The sequence below is a fragment of the Cariama cristata genome, unplaced genomic scaffold, assembly GCF_000690535.1.
Source record: "Cariama cristata isolate BGI_N322 unplaced genomic scaffold, ASM69053v1 scaffold1308, whole genome shotgun sequence".
In the NCBI taxonomy this organism is placed as follows: Eukaryota; Metazoa; Chordata; class Aves; order Cariamiformes; family Cariamidae; genus Cariama; species Cariama cristata.
In genome coordinates, this window is record NW_009632605.1 from 4,343 (window position 1) to 16,530 (window position 12,188).

Consider the following 12,188-nt stretch of genomic DNA (forward strand, 5'->3'; position numbering starts at 1 on the left):
GTGCCAAGTTCCTCAGCTGAATTGTCTGATGACTCTGACTTTTGCCTGCCATATATTACACAGAGTTTCTGTGAAGTAAAACAGCCATGGCTAAGAGAAAAATACAAAATCATAGATATAAGTGTATGCTCCTTAGCAACCAATTGCTACAGTTTTATTGATCCATACTGGTAAAAATTTGGGAATGGATTCTCTACATTTCCATTATAACCTTCCAAATCTTAGATTTCAATTTCTTACATATTTTTAAATTTTTCTCCCTCTATTTACCCAGGAAAGCTAAACTTTTACTTTAAAAAACACTTGAGGATAACATTAGTGAAATTCCAGGAACTACAGCTGTGATTAAAAATACAAACTGTTGTGAGATTTTTGAAGTTGTAAGCTGTTATTGTTGCTGTTTTATTTCCTGCTCTGTGTGGTAAACGTAAATATGGGTGACAATTTTAATGTTGCATTGAGAGAACATGATAGTGAGCTGTATGAGCATGTAGCAGGTAATAAAAGGCTGGATCATTTAACAAAGGTTTTGGTTTTTTAAGAAAAACACATGATGCTAACCATTTTGCTATTTTTAGCACCTTGTTCCAGTAATTTGGTTTCACATATGTCAAGTGCAAATAGTACTTCCCAGATGACAAAATATTCTGGCTCAGAACTTTCCTTTCTTTTAAAGGGAGCTGGGAGAGGTTGGTTTATGTATTTCTTTATTTTTATAATTCTGTGAACAAGTCCAAGCATCTAAGCGGCAAACTGAAACGTCTTAGACTTCACAGTTTTATGATGAATCCAGTGCAAGTCAGTGCTGCTGCGGAAAGAGGTGTACTGCTGCTTTCGTGCTGACACAGTGAATGGTTGGAGAACTGCCCTGGTTGAACACTCGACAGTCTCTGCCAGCCACGTTAGCGTTCAGCCAGAACAGTTCCGTGTCCCAATTCATTACGTGGTTGCACAAACTATAGTTCTGGACAAAAGTGAAGGTGGGAATGAGCAGTGGCAGAATGAGGAGGGACTTTTTAATGGAAGCACCAATTTATATCACACTAAGTTGAAGCCATTACCCCTGCATTTCATGCTGACTTGCTTACCTGTAATGGGCTTTATCACTAATACAATGTTGTTTATGGCAGTAAAAAGGGTAAACTGCTGCAAGTTCTGTAGCTGAAAGAGATTCAGAAGCTTCACAAGTAGTTATGGCTTTGATGCTGTTTTCTTGTTCTTCAGGACACTGAACGCCTGACAAATTGAATAGACCTTTTATTGTTCCTGTTGATATCCACATATTTTAGGCCTGAAAACTCAGTCGTATGAGTGGCTGTCCCATGGCTTTCCCATTTTCAGGGGAGCCACACACTTATGTGTCTCTTTTCAGGATCTCTGTTTCTGGACTGCCCTGCAGAAGCTGTTAGCTGAAGTGTTTAGAGAACACCGTAGTGATGTTGTGAAAAGCATTGTGGAAAAATATTGCTGAATAGAAGAGTCTTTTAAAGGGTGTAGGTACTGCTTCTTCAGGTTTGAAAGGATTTGAAAAGTCGTCATTTCAGTGTTAGAAAATAAAAAATGGAGTTAGTTGGAGTATAGAGGCACTACAAATTTGCATGAAGTTACCTCCCTTCCCCTGCCTTTCATCTCATGCTACAGTACCTTGCAGTATAGTGGTTGGCACCTAAGTTGCATAATCCTATGCTAAGATTTTTTAGTAAGCCTGCAGGATGAATAACTGATTTTTCCTTCAGCTGAGCACTCAGAACACTTCCAATAAGAAGTTTTATAAGTCTTGTAAAGTGTGAAGATGGAAAATACCTTTTCAATGTAATTTCAGTAAGAGCAGAATAAGAACTGGAGGAGAAATCACATTGCAGGCAACAGGATTGTACTGTCTCCGACAAACCACTTTCTGTTAGCAGAGGCCAGTGCTTCTGCAGTTGTCATACTAGGACATTCTAAATACAAGAAACTTTTCAATTTTGGTGCACTTATTATTTGGTAACACGTATGGACCACCACTCCTTGGTAGGTGGAACCTTGGCAGCTGTTGCAGTCTTATTTTCAAAAATGGGAACCAGACTTCCATTCTTGGTTAGCTTTCTAGATGGGATTCCCAGAAATCTAGTGATGGCAACAAGAGGATCTTTAGGTGGTGGTCCCTAGCTTCCTGAAGGGGTATAACAGTATTCAAGTGTATTCCTTAACATCTACTGTTTAAATATTTCTCACTCAACTTTTAAAAAGATAGATATTTCATGGGATTGGATACTTGAAATTGTGTTTGAGATATTTGAACAGAGTCTGTCAGCTAGTTTTGCTCTTAATAGAAACCTGCGTTTCACCACGTTAAAATCATATGCTTGAATATCGCTGGTGTTGAGGGAACAACTCTTTCCAGATCTGGAATGTGCAGTTGAGCAATGATGTGTACTGCCTGATCAGCTGATGAAATGTGGGTTTGGATCTGTGATTTTTGTAAACGACTTCCAGATGTTACAGTTGTCAGCTGAATGTCTCAAGACTGCACTGTTAGGTCTAGATTATGAAACAAAATGGGTGAAATGTGCAGAAGATAAACTAGTGAGCCTGTACTTGGAATTGTTCTCTCTCAAAAAAAAAAAAAGAAAAAGAGCAGCCCAATTCTGTAGTCAAATTACTCACTAAGCAATGGCAGAAAAATATATATGGTTTTAGTTAGAGGTACCTGCATTAGTTTATAGCCTACAAAGAGCTTAAATGGTGTGATAGCTAATGCCAAGCAACTTTTTGTGTACCTGTTGTGTTAGGAGCTTTGAGTTCTTCTTTATCTCACTTAAACTTCCTTGTGCAAAAACATGACTGTTAACAGTACTAGAACTGAAATCCAATTACTGACGATACTATCTTTTTAAGCAGCAGAAATAAAAATTTCTTTTGGATTTTCCCTAGAATTTTCATGAAATCTCTATGTACGAATTTCTTTATTTGCAAAAATTTTTTCAAAGTTTTAAACTCTCATACTTGTTGAGGGAAGGGCTTTAGCTTGAAAGCAGAGTGTTTGATTTCTCTCTCTCTATTTTCCCCAGGAAGTGCTGACATAACCATGATAGAAGACAAAGGTCCACGAGTGGCTGACTATTTTGTAGTGGCAGGACTCACTGATACAGATACTGCAACACTCCTGGACCAAGAAATAAACCGACATGAAACAAAATCAACTGGTCCAAAGGCTCCGATTACTGACATTGCTGTGATAATTAAATCAGCTGGTGAAACTGTCCCAGAGGGATACACCTGTGTTGAAGCCACCCCTACAGCCCTTCAAGCCAACTTAAACTATGGAAGTCTGAAGAGTCCTGAACTTTTTCTTTGCTACAAGAGAGGCCGGGACAAACCGCCTCTTACTGACATCGGGTGAGATTTCTAGAACAATTCAGTTCCTCCTTCAATAATGATCAAATCTTACTTTTCATAGATGATGATGAAAACAGATATGAGAAAACTTTTAAGAACATACTGTCTTTGAATCTATATTGCCTATTGTGTGTATCTGTGTAGTATTTTCTTTCTGAAATAAGTTGAAAAAAGTGTCAGTCTCCTAGTGAACTTGTCTTTTTAAAATTAATAATGTTTTACTTAAAAATATGATATATAGAGATAGGTGGAGCAAGTCAAATATGAGAAATGAAGTTCTCTGCTGCAGTTTTGTGAAAGGTGAGAGAATAGTACGAAATCAATTTGTAGAAATGATATAGTGCAAATCCAAAAATATAACATGCTTAGTCTGAAAATGATGACTTCAGAAGACAAAAATTATCACTTTGTGACATTCACTTTAATGCTTAAGGTAAAAGATATCTCTTAAAAATGGTAGGACACGGAAACAAAGATCTTAAAATTATCCACCTACCTAGAATCTTGTTGCCTGCCTTACTGTCAGATCAAAATATTTGTGAGGTTGCTTGCAATTCAGACATGATTGGCTGCAAGCAATGGACTATGTAGTCTTTCGGTAGGTATTTCTAATCATGCTTGTATTTCAAAAACCATACCTTTTGATGTCTGAGGCCTAAATTCTTAAAGAGTTACTAGTACTGTGTTTGAAAACCTTCGATATAGTCAATGCTTTAAGTTCAGTGCTTAATAAATGCAGGGGGCAGCCTGGCAGGGAAGCTCTGAACTAATTTTGTTATTTACAGCTACTGAGTTTAATGTAAGTGTTCAGGACCAAGATCACAAAATCCTGCAAGATCTTGAGGTGGTGAATATTATAGTCCGTGCTACTAGCATATTGAGGTAATGCTCAATCTGTGATAACTCATGCGGCAGTACAGTATTGTCTGAAGTGTTCTATATAGTGCTTCTACTTCTCTGGTTTGGATAAGAACATTGTGGAATTACTGGGGATGTAATGAGAAAATGGAGTGTGGGTAGGGGGAACTGTTACAACAATGGCAAAATAAGGCATATGTGTGTTTTTCCTTATTTAGTTTTTAAATAGTAAAGTAAAAAACATGCACCTGTATATAAGCTATAATAAGTTTAGTTAATTTCATTTATACGTTTAAACACATCAGGCGCAATGCCTACATACCCTGCTTTTGACCTACCGTTTGACTGCCAACTGACTAGTAGAGCCCAGTCAGGAAGAAACCGATAGTGAAATCTTAGTAATGAAATTACTTACATGGCAAGATCTCTGATCTGAAGATTATAGTTCAAGTTGTATAATTAATCTGGTACATTCTAATTTCAGTTCATCTTGATTATCTAAACTATGTTCTAATAATCTTCAGTGAAACTGTGATTTTTAAAGTAGTGTTTTCCCATGTGTAACTGATACTGCAAGATGAAGTAATGGTTACAATGGGATTTGACTGCATAGCATTGCAGTAGAAAGTTACTCTTTGAATGGTATGTCAAACTTCAGTAAGTTTTAGCAGAAGGAAGAATTTCTAGAGGGAGTGATTCCTCAAAGGGATCACTAAACCATCAGCCTTTCTCATGTGCCTTTATGGAAGCAACTCTGCTAGCATGTTTATTTTCATGTCTTCCAGAACTTTACAATCTTGAGTGATTGGGTAGATTTCATAGGAAACAGCCAATAAACAAAACAGGCAAATAGTTGGCTGACTAAGGGCTTCCGTAACAAAAACACTTTTAAAAAACTATTGGTGGAAAACTGTGGTATTTGGCAAGTAGTATTTACTCTATATTTTGTTTTACACAGATCTAGCTAGGATGTAACACCTAACAAATTGTGGCAGGCTTTTCTCTCTGAGCAGTGGTGCACATGAATGTTTTCCGTCTGCTGTTCCTGCTGTTTTGCAACTGTGTGCAAGAGATGATTAGAGCAAGGTGTGTTAGTTTGTTTTGGTTTGGTTTTGGTGAATTTCAGTGTGTTCCAATGAAAATGGAGTTTGGGCAAGAAATGTATGTACAGTCTGAAGGCTAATTTATCTTGTTCTATACTCTTTTAAAGAAGCTCTTTTATGCTTCTCTTGCTCAAAGAACCAAGTGTGAAAGAGTATTTTATCTTTGAGCCTTAAATATCCATTAAGTCAACTGACATGCTGAGTGGACTTACTAGGTAGAGGAAGAGTATATCCCTTGAAGGGGTCAAATCCACAGTCTTGTGACAAGGTTTTTAACGTATACATAAAGTTGAGTTATCTTGTAATCTAAGCATTCAGATGATTCTTGATAAATGTTTGTGTGTGTGTATTTCTTTCAGGGCTATTTTTAGGGAAACTAGTTAAACAAATGCTGTTTGGAGGAAGGAGGAAATAGGGGTATGCTCTACTGCTTCTCTGCTGTTGTCCTTGTATTCTGTATTTCTGTGCCCTCCATCCTCTTTCCTTCCTATTCTTCCACTTGTTCTTAAGTTGAAGTGTCTGTAAGTTGCTAGAGTGACTTCCTGCTGCAGGTGCTCGCTTGCATATGATTAGGCCATGTGCCGTGCCCCTGGATGTTGCATTTGCTGTGGCTGTTTTTAGTTGGAAAAATAAAGGTTTGATCCTAGGACAAGAGATCTCTGAGGTCATTTTCCTACATATAGCTGTAAAATTTAGTATCTTAAGCTTATAGGTCTATACATAATTCAGCTACTAGTCATTCCATTGCTTTCCTAACCAAAATTTTTGCTGATGTTTCAGAAACAGACAAGAACTGAGATTCGAGATTTGTTTTGATTTAGGTGCAGTGAGACTTTGAAACAAGATCTCACCTCTCTTTGTTTTGCACTTGAGTTAGGAATATGGGAGAACTCCAGCACTTGTTTCTTAAATGGAAGAAAACCTGACAGAAAAATGCTTTTTAAGTATAAGTGGTTTTGCAATTTGTAGCAGTTACTGTAGAAAGGACCAAGGAAAGAATATCAAACTTCTTGTCTGAAGCACTGGTTCTTGTATTACTGAGTAATGCAAAAGTTAGGTAACTTGCATTGTATAAGTAAATAAATACTGATTTTTATGCTTTTTTACTAGTATGGGAAGCTTTAGTTTGGTTAGTGGTTCTGTGCCGAGGACCCGTCTCATTCTGCATACCTGGTTTCTGAATATATCTGCAGGAGTATCAGTTGAACAACTGTTTTTCTTTACTAGAGATGTATTTAAAAAATGAAAGTGAACTCCAATGTCAAGAAACATAATAGAAGCTGGAAGATGTTCTTAATAGCCAGCATCTTCCATTGTTCCTTAAATCCCACCAGTGTGACAACTGCACTTGGGTGTTTGGAACAGCTTAGGATAATAATGATGAAACTAGTCACTTGTATATTTAGACAAATAGTAATAGTGGTGACAGTAGAATTGAAAGATAAGTCAATCTTTTCCCTCTGCATGACCCAGTGCATCTCCTCTGACTCTCCTACTACCTGGTGTGTTTATTTTAGTTCTCTGATTATTCAATACTTGCATACTGCCTTCTCTTAAATGAGATAGGAAGAATTGTTATAAAGAGTTATTTTGTGTAAAGACTGTGAGAGGCAGAAATGTGTTTGGACCTAGAGGAGAAGTCAGAAATCTGGAGAGCAGCCCCAGATGACGCAATTTGCAACAGTCAGCCTATTTTGAAATGGTTTTCCAGAAGCAGAGTTTTCTGTGGTTCAAAGTTTTTAACTCAACAGCTGCAAGAAGGTTGTATTTATATTTTCTAAACTCTGTTATCTGATATATTGAAATATAGCTTTAAGCCAGTAAAACTAGTAATGAGAGAACTTCCACGTACAATATGAAACAGCTTTACAAAGAGATAACAAGATTTTACAAAGAAAGGACCTAACATCTAGTGGAAACTGTAGGTTATCTTTTGCTTGAACTGAAACTTTATTGAAGTTGATAGAATAATGTAGCAAAGAAGGTGTATGTAGGATTGAGGCCGAAGTATAAGCTCATAGAAGCAGGAAACAAGTCTTATCCTGATCAGTACTAATTAATCGAAGGCAGACACCGGCAAGTTGAAACATGTAGGAGTATTGTATATACAGGGTGTCATGTTAAATATTCCATCCATCGCTTCTGAATGTTTTTGTCTGAATCATTAAAATAATTGTTTAATTTGAGTGATCTATGTGTGGTGGTTTTCTTCTCTTTGCTTGTTTTCTTAAATTCAATACTATGCATGAGATCACGAAATGATGTGGGTTTAATAACACTTCTACTGGTATATATGTAGGGGTGAGAGTTGCTTTCATTTTCTTTTTTCTTTTGATGGGAGACGACTCCACTCTTACAGTCTTGAACTCCAGTCAGCCCCTTACCTCTTAAAAGTATTTGCACAACTGAGAAATTATTCAGTCTTTACATGTCTTTCTGAGAATACTTGTAAACATATTAAATTGAACTGCTGGAATTGTCTGATTAGTATGGTTTTCCTTCTCAAAAGCTGTCAGCTGACATGTTTCTGGAATGACTTTAAATTCTTGGATTTTATTTCAAATACATGAAAATGAAATAAAACTGAACTGAAACTTCCATTGGAGACTGCTCTGTTAATATTCTCTTCTAAATAATGTAAGGCAGCAATGTGAAGAGTTCATGTGAACTCTTTATGCACAATGAAGGTGGCCTGAGAGCTGCTGCCGTTGTAGTTATTGGGTTTGTGTTTGGGTTTTTGGTTTTGTTTATTTGTTTTTTTCAACTTTATGAAGTAGGTAACCCAAGAAAAGAACAAAACACATATTCTTCCAGAATACTATTTAGTTTAGAAGTAATTTGAATAGCATGTGCTTTCTCTAGATGTATGTTGAACCAGTAGATAGTATATTAAAAGTAATATTACAATTTGGAAATACTGTTCTTAAGCTGCTTTTGAACCTGAGATTGCATGTGATTTTAAATGTGGCAGAAGTGTGGTGGTCAGATTCTTTACAAATGAAACCATTATTGAAGGCAAGGATATTGTCCTCCCTGAACTAGCCAAATAAATTTATGTGGCAGCCTGATAGCTACATCAATATAGTCCCAACTCATGATTTCTGTGCTTTATTAAAGTATTCTAGGACTGTAGTTGACAAATATCCTCAATACTATGACAAGATACATATTTGTTTTGTGGAATCAGAATAAACAGTAAGATTTGCATATTCCAGTTTAAAGATGGTCAGTAGTATTTAATTTGGGAAATTAAATGGTCTATATTTTTCTGAAAGTTCTGAGAATTGTTGGATCTGGAAAAAGACTTTTTTTTTTTTAGTTTATACACATGACTTTTGGAAGTTTGCAGGTACATACTTACTAGTAATCTGTCAAACATTTAACCAAGGGCATTTTTGGGACAGTAAAAGATATACTGCCTGATTATTTTTTATTTTAAAGTAAAGTTGTGATGGACTACATGTGGGAACCTGCAGGTGACAAAATACAAAGTTTTAATGTGTTACCTTTATCCTAAATCTTGCCATGTATTGTAAAGATGAAAACTGATTTGAAAGTGCCAAGTACTCTGTACATACTGCAGAGAATGAAGGAAATAGAAACGTTGCTTGTTTGGATGTCAAACGGGAGATAAAGCTTGCCTTATCTTAGCATCTGTGCAGTAAAAATATGCAGTGATATATGATTTGACTTCCACGTTTTCTTCTCATCGTCTCTGCTGAATTAGCTTTGTGTTTGGGAAAGATCAGAGTGTGAGGGTTTATCTCATTTAGCTGCTGTGAAGGATCTTTCTTTTTTTACTAAGAACATGGTGATCTAAACTACTGATCTGTCTAAACAATCCAGGTACCATGTGGGTGTTGCTATACGGCAGAGCAAGATATATTCTGCTTTGTAGGAGTACAGTCCACTGTATTTCTTCCTTTTCTGTGGAATTGAGTATTAGTATGTCTCCTCCACCCCCCACACCTTCCCTTAAGGAATGTTATTGAAAATATGAATGGAAATAATTCCTGGGTTTGGGTTTTTTTTCTGTAAAAATTCATCTATGAAGCAAATTTCAGTCTTATATTGTTCTTTTCCAACAATGTTCCTTAAAAAAAGGCAAGCTTGAAATGACTTTCCAGACATTTTAGTGATGGAAATAATTTCTAAGAAATTACCAGGTATCAGGTGTGCAAGCAATTTAAAGCTTCCTTTGTTTTTAATTTTCATTGATAGTGCAGCATTCCTACTAATTCTATAACTAAATCCTTTTCAGAGTGGCTTGATTTTATTTTTGCATAACTGTGATTTGTTCCCACAGAGATTTCTTATAATACTTAAATATTTCTAAGCAGTTTCTTTGCCTCAAATCATGCATGACAAAAGACAATATATAAAATGCACATTAGAACATTGCAGTGATATAGCGGATGGACAATTTCTGTGAATTTGTCCAGGTAACTTCATATATATTTGAATGTGCATAATATTTTGTCTCCTTCCTGTCTGCAGAGTTCTATATGAAGGGAAGGAACGCATCATTTCAGGCTGCGAGGTGATTCAAGCTACTCCTTATGGTCGTTGTGCTAATGTTAACAACAGTTCAGCTTCTTCTCAACGGATCTTTATCACATATCGAAGAGCTCCTCCAATACGACCTCAGAATTCATTGGCAGTGACAGATATCTGTGTTATTGTTACCAGCAAAGGAGAAACTCCTCCTCATACATTCTGCAAAGTTGATAAGAATTTAAATTGTGGTATGGTGAGTATTTAAAAGCTGCCTTTTTTTTTTTTAAACCCAAAAAACAAACCCAAAGGAATAGCTCTTTGAACTCTTCTTAGCACTGTTATAATTATGTTCTATTACTACAGCGTAATTTTTTCATTTTATACACCATGTGTGAGACTTTAGTTTTGTAGGTTTTGTTGCTCTGATTTCCTTTAGTGTTAGGAATTACTTCTTCATACTAATTACTCACTACTTCAGTTTGCGTATTCATGTCTAGGTGCTATTTAGGAGTAGTGCAATGGAATATTTATTTTTTCTTTTAATTACCCCCCTCCGCTTTGGTAAGAGTGACAGAATGAATCACAAACACTTTTTTCTTAGTTATTATTAATGCCTGTGTTAGTAAGACATGTAAGAATGGTAGTTACTGCTTATAGTTTCATAATGTACTTTTTTTCCAATCCATTTGCTTTTATTTAGTCTGTTTTGCATTTAGTTTACTCAGGCTGAAATAAGTGATTTTTTTCAAATGGTAGAGTGTATTTAGACAAACTGCAAAAACACTACGTAAATAATCAGTTTATGAAAGTATGGTAAAAGCTTCAAGTGAGGATGTTTAGAATTTCACTTTCACTGATGAGGTTCCCATGAGAGTCTCCTTTTAAATAACCAAGAAAATGTGAAGCTGCAAATGATCTGCTGCATTTTTCCCTGTTCTTCTGTCAGAATAAGTCAGAGAGTAGTGTGGTGGTGTGATTGTTTTATGTAAATCCTGTAATCTCTAAAAAATATGAGAAGGGTGAATTCTTGATTTCATGATTTATATGCACTCAGGAACCAACCAGTCATTTTATTCTGTAACATTTTTATTTAAATGCCTGCTTTGTTTGTAAGTGGGAGTATATTCAAACACTTATACTTGATTTCTCTGCTGCCTGTTGTCTTCGCTGGTTCTAAGATGAAACTTGTGTCTTCCAGTGGGGTTCCAGTGTATACCTTTGTTACAAGAAGTCTGTGCCAGCTTCTAACTCTTTAGCATATAAAGCTGGTAAGTAATTTTAGAAGCGGACTGTCTAAACATGCTAACAGAAGGATTCAAATGCCTTGTTGAAATCAAATAATAATTTTAAAAATATAAGTGCTGTCAGAATTCTGTTCCTAGAGTATGTCAGTTGAACTCTAATGCCTTCTTTGCTCTCCTCACTTTTTCCCAGGGGAAAAAAAAAAAAAGCCCTAATAGGAATAACATTGTTCTGTATTAATTTAGTTCTTATCATGACAGGTTTGGTAGCTTAGGAGCTTTAGCAGAAAGCTTAGCAAGCATTTCAGATATAACAAAAGACTTAATATTTCTTTTGTTGGTGATGATGAGAAGGAGTAATTAAAAATTCCATTCAACCTTACTCATATTTCTTTTTATGTCTCATGGGTAATGCAATGTCTTTCATTTAATTTGAAAGTTAAATGTGTTTCTTCCTGTCAGTTCCACACCTATCCATTTGATTTGTATTTGAGGAGAGTGAAAAATGTTCTGAACAATAAATGACAACAAGTCTTTTCTTTCAGCTCTGGCTTTTCTAAGTTTTTTAATGCATTGCTACAGATTATTATTTGTCTTCTGAAGAAGTAAAGAAAAAACTTTCAGAAGAGTTTCTGTTGAGCACTAAGTGCATCAAATTCCTTTGAAAGGAGTAAACTACCAAGTAGAAATGGAAAGCATAGATAATGAAGTCAATGTACCATAAAATAAGCTAGATAACAGCAATAGTAAACCAATGCTTGTGTGCCTATTTTCTACCAGCAAGAGTTAGATATATTTCTGAAAACTGAATAAACAATTTGTTTAAATTGAACATGTTGACTGATTAGCAGAAAATGTGGACAGTTAGCTAGTTCATCCTGTTTTCAATGGAGATACTGCTGCTCTTTTTACAGTAGATAAATGATCAATTTCTTCATAGGAATTTCTCTGTAATAAAATCCATTCCAATGGCACATTTAAATATCACAGGTAATTCCCAACAGGTTAAAGTAAAAATCTTCACTGATTAGTTGTTACTATGTACTGTTTTCTGAGCAGTTATCAAAAGGGAGTGCTTCAGTATTCATGCACAGTTTTTAAATGATTG

At 35.7% G+C, this 12,188-nt stretch overlaps 1 protein-coding gene across 1 annotated transcript; it reads left to right on the forward strand.

Moving 5' to 3' along the window:
* Positions 1 to 433: 433 nt before the first annotated feature.
* On the forward strand, positions 434 to 11,107 carry LOC104166455 (DENN domain-containing protein 4C-like; the record flags this gene model as incomplete). The annotated part of the gene is made up of 4 exons (XM_009706394.1): positions 434 to 497; positions 3,054 to 3,381; positions 9,840 to 10,092; positions 11,038 to 11,107. Coding segments are annotated over exons 1-4 (715 nt in total), but the record flags the coding sequence as incomplete, so codon positions are not given.
* Positions 11,108 to 12,188: the final 1,081 nt, after the last annotated feature.